Source organism: Gymnoscopelus braueri, assembly GCF_963280865.1.
Source record: "Gymnoscopelus braueri genome assembly, chromosome: 19".
NCBI lineage: Eukaryota > Metazoa > Chordata > Actinopteri > Myctophiformes > Myctophidae > Gymnoscopelus > Gymnoscopelus braueri.
This window is the reverse complement of record NC_137621.1, coordinates 9,188,023-9,212,630: the sequence shown is the minus strand read 5'-3', so window position 1 is coordinate 9,212,630 and position 24,608 is coordinate 9,188,023. Positions and strand designations below refer to the sequence as shown.

At 41.7% G+C, this 24,608-nt stretch overlaps 1 protein-coding gene across 2 annotated transcripts in view; it reads left to right on the top strand.

Moving 5' to 3' along the window:
• baz1a (bromodomain adjacent to zinc finger domain, 1A) overlaps positions 1–22,534 on the top strand; it is a 33,889-nt gene extending 11,355 nt beyond the window's left edge. Inside the window, exons 8-31 of one of the 2 annotated variants that reach the window (XM_080414751.1) lie at positions 182–376; positions 1,565–1,660; positions 1,808–1,946; positions 2,380–2,502; positions 2,834–2,929; positions 3,856–4,080; positions 4,806–4,971; positions 5,763–5,849; positions 5,983–6,056; positions 6,521–6,621; positions 7,508–7,743; positions 8,555–8,766; positions 9,741–9,874; positions 10,439–10,584; positions 11,961–12,172; positions 12,268–12,339; positions 12,485–12,567; positions 13,158–13,322; positions 13,695–13,897; positions 14,722–14,904; positions 16,174–16,337; positions 17,610–17,791; positions 18,089–18,176; positions 19,803–22,534. In XM_080414751.1, coding sequence (XP_080270877.1) covers positions 182–376; positions 1,565–1,660; positions 1,808–1,946; positions 2,380–2,502; positions 2,834–2,929; positions 3,856–4,080; positions 4,806–4,971; positions 5,763–5,849; positions 5,983–6,056; positions 6,521–6,621; positions 7,508–7,743; positions 8,555–8,766; positions 9,741–9,874; positions 10,439–10,584; positions 11,961–12,172; positions 12,268–12,339; positions 12,485–12,567; positions 13,158–13,322; positions 13,695–13,897; positions 14,722–14,904; positions 16,174–16,337; positions 17,610–17,791; positions 18,089–18,176; positions 19,803–19,975 — 3,555 coding nt within the window. In that variant the 3' untranslated portion in view covers positions 19,976–22,534. Of the gene's footprint in view, positions 1–181; positions 377–1,564; positions 1,661–1,807; positions 1,947–2,379; positions 2,503–2,833; positions 2,930–3,855; positions 4,081–4,805; positions 4,972–5,762; positions 5,850–5,982; positions 6,057–6,520; positions 6,622–7,507; positions 7,744–8,554; positions 8,767–9,740; positions 9,875–10,438; positions 10,585–11,960; positions 12,173–12,267; positions 12,340–12,484; positions 12,568–13,157; positions 13,323–13,694; positions 13,898–14,718; positions 14,905–16,173; positions 16,338–17,609; positions 17,792–18,088; positions 18,177–19,802 lie in introns of both variants that reach the window. The other variant, XM_080414750.1, reaches the window with a different exon arrangement.
• The last annotated feature ends 2,074 nt before the right edge of the window (positions 22,535–24,608 follow it).

Here is a 24,608-nt window from a genome sequence, read left to right as displayed (position 1 = left end):
GACCATGTTAGACGTGCAACCACGGTTGCACGTTATGTTGGCACTAGGGCACTGCAGGCACTTTGCACTCTTTGTCGTGGTCTTTAGAGAAGTGCAACAACACTTCCGTCTTCCTCAAAATTGTACTCGAGTATAGTTACTCGAGTCAAATGTACTTGCTGCTTCCCTTGTCGTCTTGTAGGAGAAGAGAGACGACACGATGCCCTCTGCCAACGAAAGAGACAAGATGAGGAGAGAGAAGGAGGACCTACAGGAGGCCAGGCGGAGGGAGAGGGAGGACAAGGAGCGTCAGAGGGAGGAGTTCAGGAGGAGGTTTGAAGAGGAGAAACAGAAGAGGAAGGAGGAGAAGGAGAAAATGAAGCTGGAGAAGGACATGGTGAGATCTCGCATATATTGTCCCATCAGTATTGATGAATAATTATAGTGCAGTCATTTATATTTACAGTTTAAAAAAAACTATTTTATCGTATGTAGTTGTATGTTTATTTCTGTATTTGTTATGTTTGTATCTTATTGGTTTTAACTCATTCAGTGCCACTGGACGTCTAAGACGTCCAATGAAATTTGGGGGAAAAAAATGTTCAGAACCCAAGATATGAAGGTTTGCTGCTCCATTCACTCTTTGTTTAACTTCTTACTGAAAAAGGCTGTATCTCGGCTCCTAAGCACTTATTTTTTTACAATGGCACTCAGAGCCAAAATTCCATAAATAAGCTGGGCACTGAATGAGTTAAGTTTGGGGACTGCAGTTGGAAATTGGCTTCTAGCTAAATCTGACATATTTACAATCATGTACAGATGAATTGCTGTGTTCCTGTTCCTGTATTGAATGTTCATTAACTCATTGACTGCCAGAGTTAAAACCTCGTTCATAGCAGCCCTTGCCAGCGATTTTCGTGTTTTTTTGTTTCGTTATTTTGTTATTTAATTCACATCTAGAAAGTCTACCTTGACACTTGAATCGTTTTGATCGTTCCACCACCAGAGAGCAGCACATACCAAGCTTGATCGCCTCTCGATCACACTCGCCCCCTCCCAGACCCACTCACACAGTGAAACACATGAACCGGAAGTGAAATGTCTCAAATTCTGTTATCGGCGAAAATTACTTTGTGATACACAACGGGGATGACTGTTCGTCACCCAGACCATAGATTATAGGAGGGGAGGTCTCCGATCGCTTTTCATAGCGTGTGAAAAACCGTTTGTTTCCCTATTATGGTCGAAAATGACTGGGGGGAAAAATGTAAAACCGAAAACGGAACCCAAGTCATGGAACCGGATGCAGTGGTGGTTGAAGTAAGTGGAACCCGAAACTTAGCCTGATTCATAACAGAATAGCGTGATCAGAGCATAAAGATCAATAAAGACGTTAGATCGCATTAATGCGATCCTGGCGGCCAAGCGCGCTATTTATTAGATCGCGTTAATGCGATAATGGCGGCCAATGAGTTAATGTGTGTTCACCAATGTGTTCACCAATGTACAGTCCCTATGCTGCTATAATAAACACAGTGTTGAATTGTGTGTGTGTAAAACATGACAACATGCTCTTCTCCTTTAGGAACGAGAGAAGCTGAAGGAGGAGAAGAAAAGATACGCAGAACGAATGAAGCTGTGGAACAAACCCAGAGAGGACATGGAGTGTGAAGACCTCAAGGTAGAAACCCAAAACATTCGTAACACATGGATGTCAGACTGATTTTAATATCTACCAGTTTCCAGGCGTTGCTGTCAGACTGATAATAAAATCGATCAGTGTCTAAGAGTTGCAGACGGACTGATATAAAAATCAATCAATTTCCAGGAGTTGCCCAGTCCAGTTCCTGTTCACACCCGCGTTCCGGGGGAGCTGTTCGGAGACGTTCTGATGGTTCTCGAGTTCCTCGGAGCATTTGGAGAATTCTTCGACCTCAAAGACGAGTTCCCCGATGGCGTCTCACTGGGTCAGAACAACTAAACTAATCGTAGTTAACATTCTTCTGGCAAGAGTACCTATACATTACTAATGTCAAGTCAATTAACCCATTTAGGGTGGGAACCCCTATTTGTAACTGTACCTTTCAAGCTGGGAACCCCTTTTGGGGTTCTTGTTGCTATGTGCAGTATATAGCAACATAATCTTTTGTTAAGTTTTTCAGAAAACTTTAGAATTATTTAGACGGCGTTTTTAGAATGGGCCTCAGGTCTAAATGGGTTAACCAATTGCTTGCAGATCAGCAGTTTTCGGCGAGGAGATTTGGTGTAGAGGGGGTAAAAAAAGGATGGGGCCTAGTTGGGACCCCGGTCAACGAAGTATACAGGGTTTAAGTGGTTAATGGAAGTTCCCCAGGTTCTGCTTCTCCTTCACGTGTTGCTGTGTTCTGTTGTGTCTACCAGAGGTCGTGGAGGAGGCGTTGGTCGCTTCCGACCCGGAAGGCCCTCTGTGCGAGCTGCTGTTCTTCTTCCTGTCGGCCATCTTCCAGGCCCAGACGGAGGAACAGGAGGAGGCCCTGGCTGAAGGTCAGACACACTGTTAGAATAGAATGGTTGGTAGAGTAGGCCTACTATGAAAGCATGTGCCCAGGGCTGAAACAAATAAGATGTTAGTTGATGTCACCAAATACCTAGATGGCCTTGTCAGTGTGTGTGCTACATTTTACTTTTGGTTACTTGAAGCAGGAACTATTGATGGGTTAGTGGGACATTAGCCTCTGCCTAGAGTCTAGGCCACAGGTGGAACTTTAAACCAAAAATGTTCATGTCAAGGACCTCCAACTTGATATGTATTTGGCCGCGGACGACCCCCGGTCGATTGCATTTATTCATGTTATTTTCCCTCTCCTGTGTACAGGGGTGTCAGAGGCTCGTGATGACGAGACTGACCGCGATCACTTGGCCATCAGCGCTGTCGCCTCATTGACCGCAGCCTGGTCTCAGCTACACCAAGGTAACACTCACTCACTCACGCACGCACGCACTTTGCTCACTCACTCACTCAAGCACTCATTCTACACCAGGGAAACACTCACTCACTCGCTCTACACCAGGATAACTCACTCACGCACGCACCCACGCACTCACTCTACAGCAGGGTACCATGGTATAGGGTCATAATTTATAATGATTTCATTTTACCCATTAACACATTGAATGCCAATCGCGTAGATCTACGCGAACCGCCGATTCCCATTGAAATTTCCCCAGGTGCACTTTCCGAATTTTTTTGATCCATTTCCGTTTCCGGTTTCCGGTCGGAAACAGAATTATTCGGGTTCTGGTTTTTTCGATCGTATCCGCTTCCTGTCTGGGATCCTGTTTAAAACTCGATTTTCTCGGTTGTTGTTTTTCTCCTCGCTGATCACTGTTTAGCGTTGATCCGCTGTATCTTCAAGATGGCGGCTCGGATTTGGAAACTGTTTTCGCTGGCCGTTTCTCACAGATCCGCTGTGTGTTTAGAACCAAATGAACGCGCACTTTTAACTTATTTAGCGAGGTCTGTGGCGACATGAAAAAAACAAAAAAACAACGATAAAACGCTGGCACTGGTGAGTACATTATGAGATTAAACTCTGGCATGGAATGTGTTAAGACCTGAGGCCGATTCTCCAAATGCCTTCTAAATCAGTCAAACTTTTTCGTAATTCAAAATCATTCAAAAATGTTCAAACGCTTTCAGGACTTTCCTGAAAGTGTTCTAGCAACATCTGCTATTTCAAAAATAGCAGATGTACAAGCTTGCAGCGCAGCACGAAGTGACGCGCTGCAAGCTTCTATATCTGCTATTTTTGAATAGCCAAGGCAAAAATCTAATGTGACACAGATGCTTTCCGCGTTTAAATATGTCAAACTAACTGTGTGTCACTTGCCTGTCAGGTTGTCATATTAAAAAGTTGGACCTGGACAGCTGCACCCTGTCTGAGATACTCCGTCTCCATATCCTGTCCTCGGGGGCGGACTGTACCCACGGCAACGCCAAGTTCCGTTACCAGAAGCAGGGCGGGTTCATGTCGACCGACGACCCGTGTGTCGAACTCCGATTGGCTAATCCTGCCCTCCTGAAGCGACTGGCCCGTACCTCCGTGTACGACCTGACACCAGGTATAGTAAATCTACTGCAATCTATGACCTGACACCATTATACTAATCTACTGCAATCTATGACCTGACACCATTATACTAATCTACTGTGTATGACCTGACACTATAATAATCGGTGATGGAAGAAGCTCTCACGTTTTTAACTTAAAGGTAGGGTAAGTGATATTTTTTGGTAATTTTTAGCTTTTTGTTAAAAAGGTTAAAGTACTATATTCTGATAGTACTCATTGCTACAGAGCGTTTGTTCAGTAAAAGGAGTCTCCCATGTCTCTCCAGCTCTTTATTAAACAGAAAATGCTTTTTCAGTGCTCTCTCCTGATTGGTTTGAATTTTTTGACCTACCTGAAAATGTACTATATTCTGATTACTTAAGAGCTGGAGAGACCCCTGTGACCAAACAAACGCTCTGTAGCAATGATTACTATCAGAATATAGTACTTTAACCTTTTTAACAAAGAAAAATATATACCAAAACTTACCCTACCTTTAAGTAAAGTACTTTTATGTTCTTAGTTACTTTGCACCACTGATAATAGTGTGTGTGTGTGTGTGTGTGTGTGTGTGTGTGTGTGTGTGTGTGTGTGTGTGTGTGTGTGTGTGTGTGTGTGTGTGTGTGTGTGTGTGTGTGTGTGTGTGCGTGTCTCAAAATTGTACTTAAGTAAAGTACTTGAGTAAATGTTCTTAGCTACTTTCCACCACTGATAATTGTGTGTGTGTGTGTGTAGGAGAGAAGTTGTCCATCCTTCAGGTGTTGTGTGGGAAGCTGTTGTCTCTGGTTTCAACCAGAGACTTCATTGAAGACAACGCGGACGAACAGAAAATTGGCAAACAGGAGCTGAGAGAGCGAGCAGCGGAACAGCACCGCAGAGACCGAGAGGAGGCCGCATACAGGTAGGGCTGTGTCGCATTATACTTGACCATTAATTGTCGCTCAAATAATTGCGATTAACGATTTTAACTGTTTCTGATGTTGAACATTACGAATAGAATTATTTACATTCATCTTTGGCTTTTAGGGCTTTGTAAACAAAAGTTGCACAGTGCAGATATGACAAATAACCTTACATAATTTCATAACTTTATACTAAAGAAAATAAAACATGAATAGTGGAAATAGCCAGTGAAGAGTTTTGTGCTTGTAGAGATGCTATTTCCACTATTTTGGAAAATGTTTGAAAATATATGAAAATATGTTAACATGGAAATGTTTGACGATTAAGATAAAAAAAGTATTGCTATTATCTCAAATAATTTCAATGTATTAGGCGATTTTGTAATAATTGTGACAGGACTAGAAACGGGTGCATTATTTGCCATAAAGGTCCATTAACCCATTAAAACCGTTAAAGCATCTGCCATTTTAGATTTTTGCGTTGGCTATTCAAAAATAGCAGATATACAAGCTCACAGCGCATCACGAAGCACACTTATTTTTTAACATTTTTGAAAAATCTTGAGTGTGTGAGAACTACGGGTGTAGAAGGCATTTTGAAGAATCGGCCTCAGGTCTTAATGGGTTAACACATGAACCCTGGTGTCCCTATTCTGAGGCCGAACATCAGCGAATTTAGCAGATCTACAAGCTAATTTCAGTCTCTTAACATAGTAAAGAGATGGAAAGGAGATTCCTCTGATTTTGATATTTTTTTCATAATTCAGTGTTGTTGTTTTCTTTCTTCCAGAGTTCGTGTTCGTAAAGAGGAGAAACTGAAGGAACAAGAGCTCAGAATGAAAGAGTTGGAAGAAAAACTGAAAGAAGACAGAAACGGGTACAATGTGCAGACTATGAGATATATTTATTGCAGTGCTTGTGACCATAGCCGTACATTAATTGCGTATCGTGTGATTGTGTATTTTTGTTGTATTGCGTGTATATTAAGTATTTGACTGTGTATTTTGTAGTACTGCGCATCGAGAGAGTCTGACAGGACAGAATACTGAAGATGAGGAGGACGACACCTCTAACAAGAAGACAGGTTCCTACTGTATATCCTTAATCTATCTAATGTATACTGTCTGTCTGTCTGTCTATTGTCTGTCTGTGTGTGTCTGTCTTTCTGTCTCTTGTCTGTCTGTTTGTCTGTCTGTCTGTCTGTCTGTCTGTCTTTCTGTCTCTTTTCTGTCTGTCTGTCTGTGTGCGTCTGTCTTTCTGTCTCTTTTCTGTCTGGTTGGCTGGCTGGCTGTCTCTCTCTCCAGGATTTTCATTCTGTACTACTTTGAATGTAATCTAATCCAGTGGTTCTCAAACATTTTTGTGTCAAATATTTATTATTTGACCCTGGACCCCCATTTGAAAATATTTTGTGCCAGGCACCCCCTGGAACCCCCTCAAGGACCCGCGGCGGTCCCCAGACCCCAATTTGAGAACCACTGAAGTATGCAGACGGTAGAGAGCGTTTGTCTCTCTCTCTCACTAACCTGCACCTCCTCTCTCCTGCAGTTGGTTTCAACCAGAAGGAGACACAACACAAGATGCTCTCCTCCTCCACTGCTGCTCCCGTCAGCCTCACAGCCGAGGAGCTGGAGGAGGAGCAGCAGAAGGTAAGATGGAGTCTCCTCGTCACAGCTGTAGAAACACGTTACAAAGTAGCTAGGCCTGTCGCAAGTATTACATAATCGTCTAATCGCAATTATATGAGATAATCGCAATCATTTTTGCATAATTGTCATAATCGCCTACATGCTGAAAAATGTTCACACATTTTCAAATAAAAAAAAAGCTGAAATAGCAGATCTACAAGCTTATAACGTGTCACTTCGTGAAGCTTGTAGATCAGCTATTTGAGCTTTTTTACATGTATAAAATGTAAATACATGTTAAATATGTTAACAACATTTGTACATTTTATGTTATTATTATATATATTTTTAGTTATTTGTCATATCTGCCCCGTGATTTTTGATTACGAAACCTAAAAGGCAAACAGACTTTTGAATTTTATTCACATTTCGTTCCAATGTTCAATGCCAAACACACAATTAAATCGTTAATCGTAATTATTTCAGTGACAATTAATCGTCAACTTAAATTTGCGGCCCTAAATTTGCGGGTCACTGTAATCGTATTTTTGCAGGGTATTCTGTAGGGATGCAACCGTTAATCAAACTAATCAATAATTTAAAAAGATATAACCGATAATACATTTTATTTTAATATTAGGTTGGTTTATATTCTATTATATCTATTGCAGTCATTAATCCAAATGAAAACATTTGATTACTTCCTTTGTGATGGTGGTGCTGTGGAAAGCATGTCTGCTGCACTAGTCTGTGTGTTTCTGCTGTTTTCCTTATTTTATTTCCATCAGTCAAATCGGTCCAACGCCTGTGACGATTAATATTGTAATGAAATGTTTGCAGCCGAGGCTCTGTTATAACTGCAGTAGTGACGTGTATTTTGTGTGGCATTGCGCGCATGATTTCTCAGGTTCAAGAGCTGCAGGATCGCATCCAGAAGGCCTCCTGTCGCACGGCTATCATTCCTCTCGGCAGAGACAGGCTCTACCGGCGATACTGGCTCTTCCCGTCCACCTGCGCTCTGTTCGTGGAGGACGATGTCTTTGGCCTGACGGAGGACATGCTAGAGCCCCACCCTGCACCTCCCTCACAGGATGGAGAGACGGAGGATGGAGCGCAGCAGGACACACCCATGGACACCCACAGGTAGCAGGGTTATTAGTGTTAAAAACTCAAATTAAAGACATTACCCAAATTCCAATACTGATACTTAAATCCTTGTGTCGGCCCCTTAAAGGAGTAGTACACCCAAAAAATTACTTATTTTCTATCAATTACACACTCTATGACCGGGTGGCTGCTCAGTAGGAAACTCTTTGAGTCTCCTACTGGATAGACCCCACGGTCATCAAATTATTGGCTTAGGAATGTGACAAAAACAAAAGAATCTCCATGAATTCAAGGCTTTATGTGTAATTGATAGATACTTTTTTTTTTGGGGTGCACTACTCCGTAAATCCGTCCTACGATGAGGATGGAGGAATCGAATCAGGTTTGACTTAAGAACCCTCCTCGTCAGTTAATGTTACATGGATCACTGGTAATGTCGCTAAAGGAACGTCTTGGTCATGTTATGGGACGCTATTTCTCTGTACGTTTTACAGGAATGTATCTGCATGACATGCGTTCTCCCATAGATACACCAATGCATAACAAACCGCAGGATTGTGTCAATAAACTTCAGTCAAACCATTATTGAATTTGAAAGTGACAGTCACATGCTCAGTTGATAATAATGAGGGTGCAATTGGAAAAATAACACACGTCATTTTTGGGGTACAGAGGCTACGTTTTATTTATAAAAAAGAGACGACATGAACTGATTCAACAGCTTTGGTCCCTGTTGTTCTTGTCTTCCAGTTTAAGTGGGACATTTTACTCTCAGACAGCAGGCATGACCGTGCGTAATGTTTACATTACATTAAAATGAGTGAAATAATCCGTCTTTTCTGTTAAGCCCCGCCCCCATCGTTGCCAGTGGCCCGCCAGTCATCCGTCCCAACCAATGGGCTTTCTACAGCTCTGTGGAGGAGGTGGAGCAGCTGATGGAGGCATTGAACCCTCGAGGTAACAGAGAGAGCGGCCTGAAGGAGGCGCTACAGCAGGAGAGAGACAGAATCGCACACATCCTCAACAACAACACTGCTGCTGACAAATATAACTATACAGGTAATCGTCACAGTCTGTTGCAAACCTTGTATTTCCAAAACTGTAAAGGTCCTTACACACCGGGGCGATTTTTTTCATGCGAATAATACGTTATTTTTTTTAACCTTTATAAAGTCAATGCAAGCTTCCACACCAGTTTCGCGGAGCGAAAAAAGCGTCTTTTAATTATTCGGAACGAGTCCGAATTTTGCGTATATTCGCATATTCGCCGGTGTGTAACCACCTTTACTCTTCAGGAAATGGGGAAAAAATAACCTGTGTTCCAATGGATCAATGTATGTATTATTTAGTCAGAGACTTTTTGTAATACTTTTCATTGGTTAAATATTTATGAAACCCACTGATAGACTTAAAGTTTGTAAGTGATTTATTTTTTTGGTTTTCTTTTTCAAAAGAGTGTTAAATAATAGCTTTATATTCCCACAGTAATCGCTGCTATACAAATGAGTGTTTAATAGCTATATATTCACACAGTAATCATTGCTATACAAATGAGTGTTGAATAGGTATATATTCCCACAGTAATCATTGCTATACAAATGAGTGTTGAATAGCTATAAATTCCCACAATAATTGCTACAGTGTTTGTTCAGAAACGGGGGTCTCCCCCCTCTTTAGTAAATAGAATTTTTTAGGTCGGGATACCAATTTTATCCAGTCAGGAGAGAGAACTCATACAGGATACAGAATAAACAAGTACAATTGGAATTGATGAAACAAAAACATTAACAAACCAAGTTTTTAAAATGGCAGATGCAACGCATTGTGAACTTGTAGATCCACTATTTTCAAAACTTTGTTGCACTCTTGTACGACTTGGTAGGTCATTAATTCAAATTAATTCAAACATAAAAGGTTGAAATATGGAGACACAAGGTTTCTGCCTGAAGAGCAGCTGCATCCACATAAAGTGAGGATTATAATCTTCCGGTAGAATTCCTAGACAACTGTCTCCTCCTGTCTTTCCCTCCTAGACAAACCGGAGTCGTCGTCGCGTTCTGTCCCAGAATCCTCTGCTCCAGCTGAGAGTTTCATGGAGAACCGACTCAGAGATATGCTGTTGGACATCGAGGACAGAATCTACCAAGGAAGTCTGGGAGTGCTGAAGGTACACACACACACACACTCTCTCATACTGTACATGCACACACACAGACAGTCCCTGGCATTAACCCATTAAGACCTGAGGCGATTCTTAACTCTCCCAGTGCCAATGAAATAAAAAAATATGTTCATACTGTGCCAGCATTTATTATTATTTTTTAAGTAAAAAGCAGCAAATCTTCTGATAAAGATATCTTGGGTTCTGAACATTCTTTCCCCCCCCCAATTTATTTTTTATTATTTTTTTAAAACTGGGCATTCAGAAAAAACTCGGGATAACTCGTTTTGTGGCACTGAGAGAGCTACAAATGTTTTCTAAATCCTAACAGTTTTTTGAAAAAAATCAAAATAAATAAATCAAGATTTTTCAAAAATAGCAGATCTACAAGCTCATAGCGCGGCACTCGGTGCCGAGTGCCGCGCTATGAGCTTGTATATCTGCTATTTTTTAATAGCCAAAGAAATCTAAAGTGACACAGATGCATTTCAGGTCTTAATGGGTTAACATGTATATTAATACGTTCTTACTCTTTCCTCCTTACTTCTCCCTCTGTGCACATGGGTGTAGAGCATGCAGAGAGAGACATGGAGAGCAGCTTTGGAGAAAGGACGGTATGACCTGCTGGTCGCCGACGGCAGACAGAACGGAGAGATGAACGGAGGAGAGGAGATGGAGGTGGACTCCTCACATCTACACATCAGCACCAAGGACAGGTGGGTGGATGACGATATAATAATTTTCATTTGTCATTATTGTTGGGATCCAGCATTGAGGAACCGGAGTCGGTTCTATCACATTTTGGAACAGGTTTTTATCCCACTGTCACTGGTTCTCAAAACTTTTAATCTCAAGGACCACCATGACCACCATAACTCTGAGTTACAGACCCATAAGGGTCCATTTGGAACTCCCTCAAGTAACCCAGAGGGTCCCTGGACCTCAACTTTGAGAACCACTAGAATAATGTATGCTATACTGCATGTATGATTTGAATTTGTGTTTTTAAATTTTATGCATGGGAATCGTTAACTCTTTGACTGCCAGAGTATTTTCATAAAGTACTCCCCCAGTGCCAGTGATTTTCGTGTTTTTTTTGTTTTGTTATTTAATTTTCATATAGATTGTCTAGCTGGGCTTTTGAACTCATACGATCGTTCCACCACTAGAGAGCAGCAAATAGCCAGCTTGATCAGCTCGCTGACTCACTCGCCCCCCCCACACCCAGTCAAACAGTCAAATATGTCAAACCGGATGTGAAGTGGTCTCAGATTCTCTGATCGGCGAAAATTACGATGTGATACACGACGGCGATGACTGTTCGTCACCCAGACCATAGATTATAGAAGGGGAGGTCTCCGTTCGTTTTTTTTATACCGTGTGAAAAAACGTGTGTTTCCCTATTCTGGCCGAAAATGACGTGGAAAAAAAAGAAAACCGGAAACGGAATTTGCGTCATAAAACCGGATGCAGTGGTGGGTGAAGTAAGTGGAACCTGAAATCTAGAGTGAAACATTGAAGAATAGCGTGATCAGAGATTAAACAATGAACGCGCGTCGACGGCCAACTGGACAAAGTAGCAATTGACGCGTTATCGCTTCGTCCGCAGTCAAAGAGTTAAAGGGAACCGTTTAGGAACCGTTAAACTCTTAAAGGATCCCCAACCCTATTTATAATGCACTTTACATTTGAACAAATCTCATGTTTTTAAACATGAGTGCATAAAGCCTAGAGGTAGGTCCCTATGGAGTAAAATATGAACTATTTCTAAAATAAATGGAATATGTACGGTGTGTTTGATTTGAGTTATATAGGGCAATTATAATGTATTAAGGCATATAAACCTTATTAGCCAGGGATCCTTTTAAAGGAATCAACAGACTGCGGTGCTCTCAGGTGGTCAGGGAGGGTATTGCACAGTCAGGAGGGCGGCCTAGCAGAAGGTACATATTTTTTCTTCTCTTCTGGGTGGTGGGCATTTGTAGAATCGGCCTCATGCCTTAATGGGTTAACCTTCGTACCCCTATTCGTACCCCCTATACGTGTGAAAGCACCTAATGTCTTCTCTCTCTCTCCCATGTGTGTTCTATAGAAGTGCATTGAGTGGCAGCTGTTCAGTGCAGTTGTTCAGACTGCAGGAGCTGCGAGGGGAGGTTGCCGGTTCCACTCTGAGCGGCTCCACTGGTACCGGTAGCGGAGGCACAGGGACGCCCCAGCCAGTGAACAGCACCGTTCGCTGCCTTGCACACGCCCTGGCTCAGATAGAACAGGGAATCGAACGCAAGTTCCTCAAAGCTCCTCTGGGTAAGGAACTACACCTGGTAAGACCCAGGAGAACTAGCTACAAGTCCAGTGACAATAAACATGATGATTGAATATTTGTGTATATGATCGTCCAGGTGATGATGAGTCAAAGAAGGACCAGAAGAACAAAAAGAACAGGAAGAAAGATGATGACCAATCCAGTGAAGGTAAGATACACTCTGTCTGTCTGTCTGTCTGTCTGTGAGATGGCCATTACCTTGTCTATCTCCGTCTTATCTTATGGCAGTGACGTGTGTGTGTGTGTGTGTGTCGGATGGTAATGACCTGTCTCTCTCTCTCTCTGTGTGTCAGATGGCAGTGACAGTGGTCGGGTGTGTAAGACAATTTTGGAACGTTGGAGAGACTCTCTGCAATCCTGCTCCAGTCTTTCTCAGGTCAGCACCGCTTGGAACCAGTTCAATACCGGTTAGAACCAGGTCAAACCGCAAGCATGTCATTCACAAGACATCTGTATGCAAACCATGGGTGGAAGTGATACTTTTTGTAGTTGGCTTGCTAGCCCTCTTAACTACATTTTGGAATCAGTTGGCACTTGGTAGCCTATAGGCCCCCAAGGTCCCAGGTTTCCAGAAGGTTGAATAAAAAAACGCTCACAATAATCGTATTGCGGATATTATAATTAATCGTGAAATTGTCCTCAGTCATACGCTAGGATGAATACGCTTTTGTTGAGCTGCAAATTCAGTACCACTTAAACCCTCTATACTTGATCAAACTGACCTGTAAAGAACGTATTTGGTACGCTCTTATTTCACTCTGCACAAATAAATTCATCCAAAAATAGCAGATCTACAGTCTCACAACTGAGCTTGTAGATTGTCTATTTTTGGCATAAAAAGAGATGCCAGCACTTGATACAACAGATTTAAAAAGTAGCACTATGAATCTGCTATGTAAGAAGAGAGTTATTGTATGTTTTGAGTGTACAGTATATGAAGTCGACGTTTCCATTTATTGTCTCCAGGTGTTTGTCCATCTGTCCACTTTGGACAGGAGTATTATTTGGGCAAAGTCTCTCCTCAACACTCGCTGTAAACTGTGCAGAAGGAAAGGAGACGCAGAGAATATGTTACTGTGTGACGGATGTGACCGAGGACATCATCTGCACTGTCTGAGACCCAGACTGAAGGTACACGCACGCACGCACGCACGCACGCACGCACGCACGCACGCACGCACGCACGCACGCACGCACACACAAGATCTGTGCTGTCTGATAGAGATGTACCGATACCATTTTTACCCTCCCGATACCGCAACGCTTGGCACAGGGACTCGCTCGCCGTGCACTCGAAACCGAGTGCACTTTTTTCAATCAGACTTGTTTGTCCAATCGTACTGTGACGTATACACCCAATGTAAAATTGTACACACAATATACACACAGCCATCAGCTGGGTGAAGCTGAAACTGAATTAAAAAAAGGTCTACCATCACTTCTTTCTCCTTCTCTCTCTTTTCAACTGTCCTTTTCGACTCTCGTCTCTCTCTCTCTCTGCAGTCTGTCCCAGAAGGAGACTGGTTTTGTCCAGACTGTCGTCCCAAGCAGCGTTCCGTCCGTCTGCCCTCCCGCCAGCGCTCCTCTATTGATGAGGAGGAGGAGGAGGACGACGACGAAGCAGAGTCTGAGGAGGAGGAGGAAGAGGAGGAAGAGGAGGATTCGGATGAGGAAGAATCGTCCGCTGAGGAACAGGAGCCAGTGAGGTGTGATCCTATACCAAGAGTAGACATGACGGGTTCAGGCAGCCATTGTTTTAGGATACTTACCAACTACATTTAACCGACTACATAGCAACTATAACAATGTAGAATTGAAGTTTGGTGAGCTAATGACAACATAATGACGTCTTGGAAGAGAAAATTAACAAGTTGCCTTGTCAGTTTGCAGTTTGTTTCTGCAGTTTTTGTATCATTTTGTAACTAGTTGAACATCTAGTAATAATTATAAATTTTATTTATAACGCACTTTACATTTGAAACAGTGCTACATGGCATAAAAAGTCTCTAAAACGGTGTGTCATGTCATTTGCTTTACATTTTTCCATTTCTATTATAAATCTGCCTACAATCTATCTACGCGTTGTGAGCTTGTAGATCAGCTATTTTCAAATAGTTTAAATAGGGCTGAAGTGGTTAATGTATGTTTTGTAATAATAATCAAAAACTACAAAGCAACTAGGAACTTAAGTTTGCAAATAATTGTAGTGGACATGTATAAGAAAATCGGAAATACTAAAGGAAAGTAAGGAGTAGTTCACCCAAAGAATTACTGATGAATTACACACCCCATGAAGCCTTGCATTCATGGAGATCATTTAGTTTTTGTCGCATTCCTAAGACAATAATTTGATGACCGGGTCATCAGTCAGTGTAATTGAGAGAAAACAAGTCATGTTTTGGGTGAAGTACTCCTTTTTAAGTACAGTACATGTACTTAGCTACTTTCCACCACTGCTAATAACCGAAGCAGGTATACATCTTGTTGGTTTTAAACCCTCTCTCTCTCTCTCTCTCTCCTCTCTCAGCAGCAAGAAGGTGTCTGCAGCAGTGAAGTTGCCCCTGTCCTCCAAAGGCTCGGCTGTGAAGTTGCCCCCGTCCACTAAGGGCTCCAAGTCGGCCAAACAGGGGGGCTCGAACCAGAGCACGCCTAAAGGTCAACAGGTGTCGTCCAGAAACGGCAGCTCTGCTGGGAAGAACTCTTCAGCTTCCAAGTTAGTATCTAGATCTATACGCACGTAACAAACTGATAAGACTACTACTAAACCTCCGCCCCGGGACTCTCCTTTGAACCCCAGCTCACTTTGCTGGGCTGGGATGGCTCAAGGTGGTACTCAGAATCAGCTTTATTGTCACATCACAGGTTTACAGAAGCAAAAACGTGGGAGAAATTAGTTTTCATGCAAGTTCTATAGTTTTGTTATTTCCATAGAAGGGGGAAAAAGGAAGACCCAAGACTTCGAATATTTTGTTGTCGTTGGATAAGATTTTGTCCCCAATTCCATGCTGTATTGATGTTGGTACCATTAGGAGAGCTAACAGGCAAGTGTTGATCAAAATGACAATTATTTCATTAAGTAATGCAGATGTTTAACAATAATTTAACCCTCAAGAGCGTAAAATGAAACGGGTCCATTTGGTTTCATTTTACACTCAAGAGTTAAAGATCTATATGGCAATCTAAATGGAACCCCCTCAAGGACCACTGGTGGTCCCCGGACCTCTTGTTGAGAACCACTGACACAGGGTAACTGACACTGGTGGTAGACAGAGTACAGCAACTTGCAATGGGTCTGGTCTTTAAAATACTTGGAGGCTTCTCTAGAGTGAGAGATGCCCATGGGCACAACACCAGAGGGAGCTCCCCTGACCTGGTTCCCCTAGATTGGGCACAAACATGGGGAAGAATGCATTCTACTATACTGCCACCGGAAACCAAGTCTTATGCACACCTGATCGGCTCAGAGACGGGTGCGTAGGCGCGGATCAACGTATGAGAATAAAATTATCCGCTCACCGTCTTGCACTTGCACAATAGGAACACTTTTATTATTTTAGCAACGTTTTGGTCACATAGAGTAGACCTTCTTCAGGCATCTGCTGAGCGGGTCATTTTATTTTATTACTATACTGCCACCAAAATGTGGAATGCCCTACCAACAGCCATGAAACTTCTCGATTCCCCATTGAAAACAGACCTAAATACTCAAATTATAATTGGACTTGGATCATTTTATCCCTTACTAGCTTTGCCCCCAGAGAGTCAAACAGCGCACTCCCTCAGCGAGCCCTGTGGGAGTGGCAGCCCCACCCCCTTGTTTTCTGTAAACATATCTATTATTGCTTTTAGTGTTGTTTCTGCTGATATGTAATGTATTGTAAGTCTTGGTGATGAATTGAGGACAATGAACCACAATGGAAACAAACAAAAAAAAGCCCCCCCAAAACAATATCTTTAAAATGGACTTCTCATCACATCCCAGGTCTTCAGCCAAAAAGTCCACGCCCTCCTCGTCGAAGGGGACCCCGGTGTCCAATGGCAGAGCTCCTCCCCGGGCTGGGGTTCGAACCAGCAGCCGCCTGAGTACAGAGATCCTGGCAGCTCCCACCAGCAACCCGTCCTCCGCACAGAAGAGAACAGCCACTGGTAATTCACCACTTAAACCCTCTACACTTCGTCAACGAATACTTTCTTGACCAGGGTCGGTTCTGTACTTGCTCCACTCCCCCCCCCCCCCCCACCTCTAAACCCAATATGGGGGCACCAGCTCAGTGACCTTGTGGTTAGAGTGTCGCTCTGAGATTGGGAGGTCAGGCCATGTCTCACCAAAGACTCTAAAAATGGGACCCAATGCCCCTCTGCTTGGCACTCAGCATCGAGGGTAGGATTAGAGGGTAAGTCCCGACAACATACTGGCGTCATGTCCAGGGGTGTACTTGTACATCAAGCCGCTTCACGCTACTGAAACAGGAGATGGGCTCCTGCCCTATGGGACACATTGCTTGGCAAGGCTTACTTACTACTACACCATAGCAGATCTTCAAGCTCACTAAGCATCACGTTTCGATGCATTGAACTTTTAGATCTGGTATTTTCGCATAATAATATGTTACCCCCTGAATAGGGATGTTAAAGGTTCAAGTGGTTTAGTTGTGATTTTTATGCCTCCGCCTGCGGAGAGCAGTGCCTTAGGGCCCAGATCTGTTCATTTCCAGTGTTCTTATTTTATTCATCACTATGGCCAGGAGAGGGCGCCCTACTGTCAGTAAATGGTAGGATGACAAAGTCAGCTTAAAGAACAATCTCGGCACTTCATAATTATTAATTGGTTATTCAGGCACTGGGGTTTGTAGTTGTCTGCTTGTCTCTTATACTGGCAAAATGTAGAATGTGATATATTGACTAGCGCTTAAGATTTATGGCCGTCCTAGCCCTTTGGGACCCGTCGGGTCAGGCCTTGCCGGGCCGAATTTGTCACATATTTGTCAGCCTTCGGGTGGGGCTCGGTCAGTACATTTATAGGCTACATTTATAATAGCAGCGCAGCATAATTGCCAAGAATATATATTTAATAATAGATATTTATTTATCATATCGTCGTCTGTCTTTTTCCAGAATGATCATTTATTAGTAGCATGTTTTGAAACCCCATCTTAAACTAGAGACCGTTGTGTACATTGATCATATGGCCTTGGCATAATGTTATTACTGTTAATATTGGTTCTGTGTTAGGACCGTGCAGCATTGGTTTTGTGGTGGTACGTGCGTAATTTAGTTTCAAACTGAATTCTGGGAATCTTAGTTCTAATGGACAATGAACCTCCCGGCAGTGGCGCCAAAACGACTACTAAAATGGATGTTAGACTGTAAGACTTTAACATGAATTTTGAACTCTCTCTCTCTCTCTCTCTCCTCAAGATGTCTCTCCGTCTTCTAAGCCATCCAAACCGGTCCTCCTGTCCAGCACATCGTCTTCCTCTCGTCGGAGTTCAGGTCGTAACCATGGCGTCCACGAGCTGTCGGCATGCGAGCAGCTGACGGTAGAACTGGTCCGACATCCGGACAGCTGGCCCTTCATTAAGCTGGTGTCAAAAACACAGGTACACATGTATACCAGGGGTCTTCAACGTTTTTCAGGCCAAGGACCCCTTAGCTGAGAGAGAGAGAGTTGAAGCAGGGACCCCCACTACATATTGGATTCATGTTAAAAGTGTGTTTTCAGACATTTAACCACTTAACCACCCTCGATACATGGTAAATTGACCTTTGGCTCGGTACTTTTTTCCCTGTACCAGCCAGTAAACATTTTATTTGATCTAAGCAGGTCATTGAGAGACATGGATAGTAGATGATGGATAGATAAATGTATGTGTCTGTGCTTTTTGTCTTGTGTTCAGGTTCCTGACTACTATGACATCATTAAGACACCCATTGCTTTGAGCACCATCAGAGAGAGACTCAACAACTGTGAATATAAAACCTCAGGTAACAACTATACGCATAACAAATACAACACCAACTGAATTTAAAACCTCAGGTAACAACTATACGCAAACAACCGCTACACCAACTGAACATGAAATCTCAGGTAACAACTATACGCATAACAACTACAACACCAACTAAACATAAAGCCTCGGGTAGAACTATACAAAGCATTGAATAAAATATCTCAGGTAAAACATACTATACAAAGGAAACTACAACCTCAACACTAGTAGTAGTGTTTCTGTAATATGAACACAAATGAAAATGTTAAATGTTATATTCACACATTTCACACACTTATTCAACCGAGGGCAGGCTTTTTGAACTGGGGGCCCCCACACCCTGACAAGCACTTTTAATTGTAGTAGTTGAGGCACGACATTTAGTTTGACTCTGTTCATTGCGAAAATAGCCGCTCTACAAGCTTGTAGATCATATATAGTTTTGTCTGTCTTTTATTATTTTACAATCTGGCCAATGTTTGACCTGTTTTTATTGTATAGTTTGCTGATTACTTTTGATGCAGTAATGGTATTTTTATTTTCTTAACACATCCACCGCCAGAGGTTAATCTCATAATGTACTCACCAGTGCCAAGGTGTTTTTGTTGTTTTTTTGTTTTTTTCATGTCGCCATAGATCTTGTTAAAATCCTTAAGATTGAGCCGTGAACGGTCTGTTTACATCCGCGAGATCTCCCTGTATCTCCCAGTGAAGACCGCATGTCAAACGGACTTCCATGACTGTAGTTAGAGCGGATTACGTTAAACAGTGAAATGCGAGGAGAAAAAACTACAGGAAGAGAATTGAGTTTCAGTTTCGTCTGTAGAATGGGAGCGGGCGTGATCGTCGAAACCGGATCCCAAATAATTCTATTTCCTGTCATCAAACCGGAAACGGAAGTGGATCAAAAAAATTCCGAAAGTGCACCCGGACCGCGCATGCGCGAAAAGACCGCAGCCCGTAGGACTACGGGCTCGGCGCTTAACCGTTGGATTTAACGGCCCGTAGAACTACGGGCCCGGCGGTAAAGGTGTTAACACATTAGTGCCAAAAACGGTCCGGACCGTTTTTGAGAATCCAAACGAGGTGTGCCAAAAACGGTTATAACCGTTTTTGGAAGAAAAGAAAATGGTGTAGATCCTTTAAAACATTTTTATTTTTTTTCCTTCACAGCACCAGGAGATATAATTTTTCGAAGATTTAGACTTTAATCCACTTCCTGGTTAACTTATGACTTCAAAAGCCTGTATCTCGGCTCCTGTGTACTTTTTTTTTTTACTATGTATTTTGGACTATTTTTGACTATTTTCAACTGGCTGCAACTATGGAACGGATTACAGAATGTTTTTTTTTCCCCCCGATTGTACGAGACCTCTGTGTGTAATGAGGGGATCACCGTGAGGACGGTGATCACTGAAAATATTTTGTGACTACTTGAAAAAGGTTAAAAAAAAACTGGCACTCAATGTGTTCATTTAAGGTCTTAAACGTCCTTAAATTGTCGCTTCACTGTCATCTGGGGACCCCCCCCCAAAAAGAAATCATGTGGGGACCCCCACAGGTTGAGAACCACTAACCCACCTGACTGACCACTTCTCTGTCTCTCTCTCTCTCTCTCTAGCGGAGTACATAGAGGACATGGGTCTCATGTTTTCAAACTGTTTCCAGTACAATCCTCGTCACACCAACGAGGCCAAGGCTGGCCAGCGGCTCCAGTCTTTCTTCCAGTCTGAGCTCACCAAGCTGGGTCTCTCCCAGGATAACACCCCCCCTCCCAAGCGCTCCAGAACGTAAACCTAACGCATCCCCCCCTCCCCGGTCCTGGGTCCCCCTCCTAGCAGTGGTCACCAACCCTGGTCCTCGACCAAAAAAAAGAAACACTGGTTCTCAACATCGTATCCAGGGACCACCAAAGAGGTCCAAATGGACCCTTAACGGGTCTGTAACTCTTGAGTTAAATTAACTGAGGATATTGCAGTGTAGATTGATCAAACTGGTGGTCCTTGAAATTCAAAGGTTTGAGAATCACTGCTCTAAAACCCTCTTAAGTAAGTAGCTCTTCAAGATGGAACACAGTGATCTAGCTAAATGAGTGGTCTACTGGCACCATCTTAGATCCAAATATTGCTCTAGTAAATTCTACTTTGTCTAAACATGAAAGATCATGTTCTCACCTTGGATCTTGTTGAATTACCAATGGCTGTCCACGATAAAGCAACATAAAACATGAAAACTATAAACAGCATAATTCTGCAATAATAATAATAAAGTTACTGGCATTTCTCAGGACCTCTAGTACTGCTGGTTTTCTATCCTTCCAGGACCGCTAGTACTGTTGTTATTTATTTTTTTATCTACCAGGACCTCTAGTACTGCTGGTTTTATATCCTACCAGGACCTCTAGTACTGCTGGTTTTATATCCTACCAGGACCTCTAGTACTGCTGGTTTTATATCCTACCAGGACCTCTAGTACTGCTGGTTCTGATATGATATAAAAGCAGCAGTTTAAGGGGTCCCAAAAGACCAGGCTTGGTGACCACTGCCATAAAACTTTTGGTCAGTAGATCTTGACAACCTCGTTTAGAGAAGAATGTGTTCCTGCTAGTGTTTGGGCTTCTTCTGATGTTTGTTTTTTTGGTTGGTCAACCATATTTCCCTCTGAGCTCTGACTGTGTCCTCATTATAGTAAACTAGGTTCTTACGCTAGAATAGGACATCTGTAGACTCACAACCAAATGACTGATAATGCAGGCAAACTACCAGCGAACTTGAAGAATAGTTTGTTACCTGTCAATGCTGCAGATAGATCTAAACGCTACAGATAAGACTCCAACCCTACAGACGGATCTTAAAGCTACAGATAGACCCCAACCCTAGAGATAGACCTAAATGCTACAGATGGACCCTGTTTGATGTCACGGTGACCAATGTTTGCCTGTCATTCTTAGTTGTTTAATCACTGCTGTCTGTAAACCTCATACCTGTGACTTCTGTCTTTGCGAATCTTTGATTTAATAACTTTCATAATATGTTCATTTTAAAGGGTGCTGTTCACCTGCAGAAATCTCAACAACTTTTGATAGCATCTGTTTAGAAAGTGGTACTCAGTTCATTGGTCAGTTTACTCCCCCTGATATTGACTGATGAAGTTCAGACTTGTTTTAGGCAGCTAACCGTCTCCTCAACCTAGCTCATGCTGAAGTTAATGTTCTCATGATAACATGGGTCTAGTATGTAAGACAGTGCACACTGACCAGGTCACAGTCATACAAAGTTATTAGCTAGGTTGATATTAATATAGTAATAATAACTATGTCGATATTAAGGTAGCTAGGTTGAGTCAGTAACTTAAATATGAACATCTTACAATCACATTTCTCAAATTAATTAATATACAAATAGTGTGAGTTGAAGAATGGACGCATGTCCTCTTTCTACAGTGTCCTGGGTTTGTTTGTGAGAGGATTTTTAAGGTGATCCTGTTTGAACCACAGCAGGGCGAGTACAGCTAGAATCGGCGTCATCCAAACGGCAAATAATAAATGTTTTTTGTTCCCTTCCTAATACACAGAACAGATCTGAAACTATCTGGATATTTTGAAACATTCCTGAGATGACAAAATGGCTGTCGAATCATTCCATTATTACCACTCAGAAACTAATGACCACTGTAACTTTTGCACTGAAACATTTAATCCAAACAGGCCGCTGCGTTTCGCTCAGGGAGCTAAAATTGTAATTTGATTTTTTTAAGTGATCACGGTGCATTTTCTGACTACTACTATTCAAAGTACTACTGTTAGAAACAGCTATTCCAGCCTTGAGGTTTCAGTTATGTTCCGTTTGCTGTGTTAGGTTTTATTGGGTTTGTGTTTAACGTTTGTTTATGGTGCCCTGTTAATTCTGTGTATATTCATATTTTCATGTGCTCCGTTTCAGCACTAATGGCGTCTTCCTCTCTACGCTGAAATCAAACAGCAGAATTATTTCGTTTCTGAGGGCTGTGAGCTCTGTACTTGGACACAAACACCAAACATAATATACACAACAAATATACAACACTTAAATACATGACACACAAATAGACAACCCACATTTACAACACACGTACGGTATATAAACAACAAACACATTTTTCTTTCCAGTGCAACACTACACTGGAAACCCACGTTTCTTATTCATTTCTCATTTGTCTTTTGGTTATTTATTTAGTTTGAAATGTACTTCCTTTTATTTATGAGTGTTTTTTTGTTTTATAGTTTGAGAACATGTTTGTTTTGTATATTAGAGCTGAATTTCTCCTCGGACTCCTCCTCTGCTCCGTAGCCTGTTTGATAATGTGTAAAGATTTAATATGTAAAAATAAATTGACTTTTTGTAATTTCTCATTTTAGTGTTGCTTTACTTATATGTTGTGTGTGTGTGTGTGTATACATACTGTACACACACTGATTCTTTTGAATTGACACTAGCTCTCTATTTCAGTTAGATACCAGTGACAATATTTGATTGGATTTGAATTAAAAAAAATAAAAATGTAATATCATATTGTTTATGTCCCTCAAACGTTTTTCAAAAGGTTTTAGCCTAATCAAGCCTCAGATATACTCATTCCAACTAACTTCTCTCTGGCTTATAAAGCACTTTCACCTGCAATACCACATTGTCCTGATTTGCACGTGGCGCTATTGAGCCAGTTTGTATGCATATCTCCTGGTTCTGAGTGGAAAAAGTAAAGATTTTTTTTTTTTAAGTTGGAACTGAAGAACTGGAGGGATCGTACCGCTAGTGACGTCACTTTCGGGGCTAAATCAGTTTGGCCTGTTTTGAGACCAATTTACATAAAACCCCAGATATGCTGTGAAAGCCGAGTGCTCAAACTGGGGTATTTTGGGGCATAGAAGAGAGGTAGGGGAGATTCATGGTGTTTAGTCCCTTTAATTATTAAATCATTTTCATGCCAACCCCCCCTCTCAAAATATTCTGTTCCAGGGACCCCCAGAAGCAAAGATTTGAGTAACGATGTTCGCTTTAAAATAATATAGATTATATACTCAAAGATTTGCACAAATAAAATAAAAAATCACACCCAATGTGAAGAGAGTGGTGCTTTTCATGAGTTCATTTCGTTAGTTACTTTTTACAGACTTTGATGACTTCAAAGTATTTTTACTCAATTTAAGTACTTTAAAATGTTTTTACTGATTTGTACGTGTTTTTACTCATTTTAACATCTTTTAAGTATTTTTACTCATTGTAAGTATTTTTACTCATTTTAAGTATTTTTACTCAGTTTAGGAACTTTAAAGTATCTTTACTAATATTTAAGTATTTTTACTCATTTTAAGTATTTTTACTCATGTTAAGTATTTTTACTCAAAAGTGTGTGTGTGTGTGTGTGTGTGTGTGTGTGTGTGTGTGTATAATTAGTGTAACTGGTTGCATCTTTGTGTTGCAGCTGTTGAGGCTGTGCTCAAACATACAGAGAGGCCGTGCTCATACGGACACACAGACACACAGACACACAGACAGACACACAGACAAAGTCACTCCTTGGAGTGGCTAGCACCACTCAAAAATCACACCCAGTGTGAAGTGGGCGGTGTGGTCACAGTGGTCATCACAGTGATGGAAGTTCACTTAAAGAAAAGTAATATTGTGGACCAACCATTGTACACCCCTAACTTAAAAAAACCCATAAATGTTTTTTTTTTAAACCAAAAACCAAAAAAAACATAAACCAAAAAAAAACATAAATGTGGTTTTTTTAAGTGCATAGTCCTATTTATAGGGCTATGCACATGTGTCATGTTTCACTAGCAGTCCTAGTCCTGAATAGACTGTGATTGGCCAATCACGGTGCAGGGTTAGGGGGGTACACTGGTGGCCAATCACAGCGCAGGGTTGGGGGGGTGCAATGTCCAAACCTCACATATAGGGGCGGTTTCACCGCCCAAAAATGGCAGATCTACAAGCTCGTAATTTGAATAGTTACATATCATACAGTATGTAGCTATTACATATATAATAAATATAATCTACTATATTGGTCTGGAGACGAATAAATGAGCGGAAATTTTGTTGGGGAATAGGTTGATGCTTTTATTTGTGGTGAAAATGAAGGGGGAAAAAACACATTCCCTTATTGCCTCTTATAAATTGTGTTCTGTGTTGACCTACAGGCCTACTCATGACATAATGATGTGAATTAACACTCTAAGTATACTTTGTCATACAACGCTGTTGCAACAAAAATAGTGAAAATAAAGCTAAGCTTTTTTTTTTCAAGTTAATGAATGAATTATTGATTATTTTATTACCTTATTAAATTATTGTATTGATTGATTGTATACTTTATTAGTCAGAACTGTAAACAGCACGGGTTACAGTCCGACATTAAGGCTAAAACTAAAGGATAACACAAA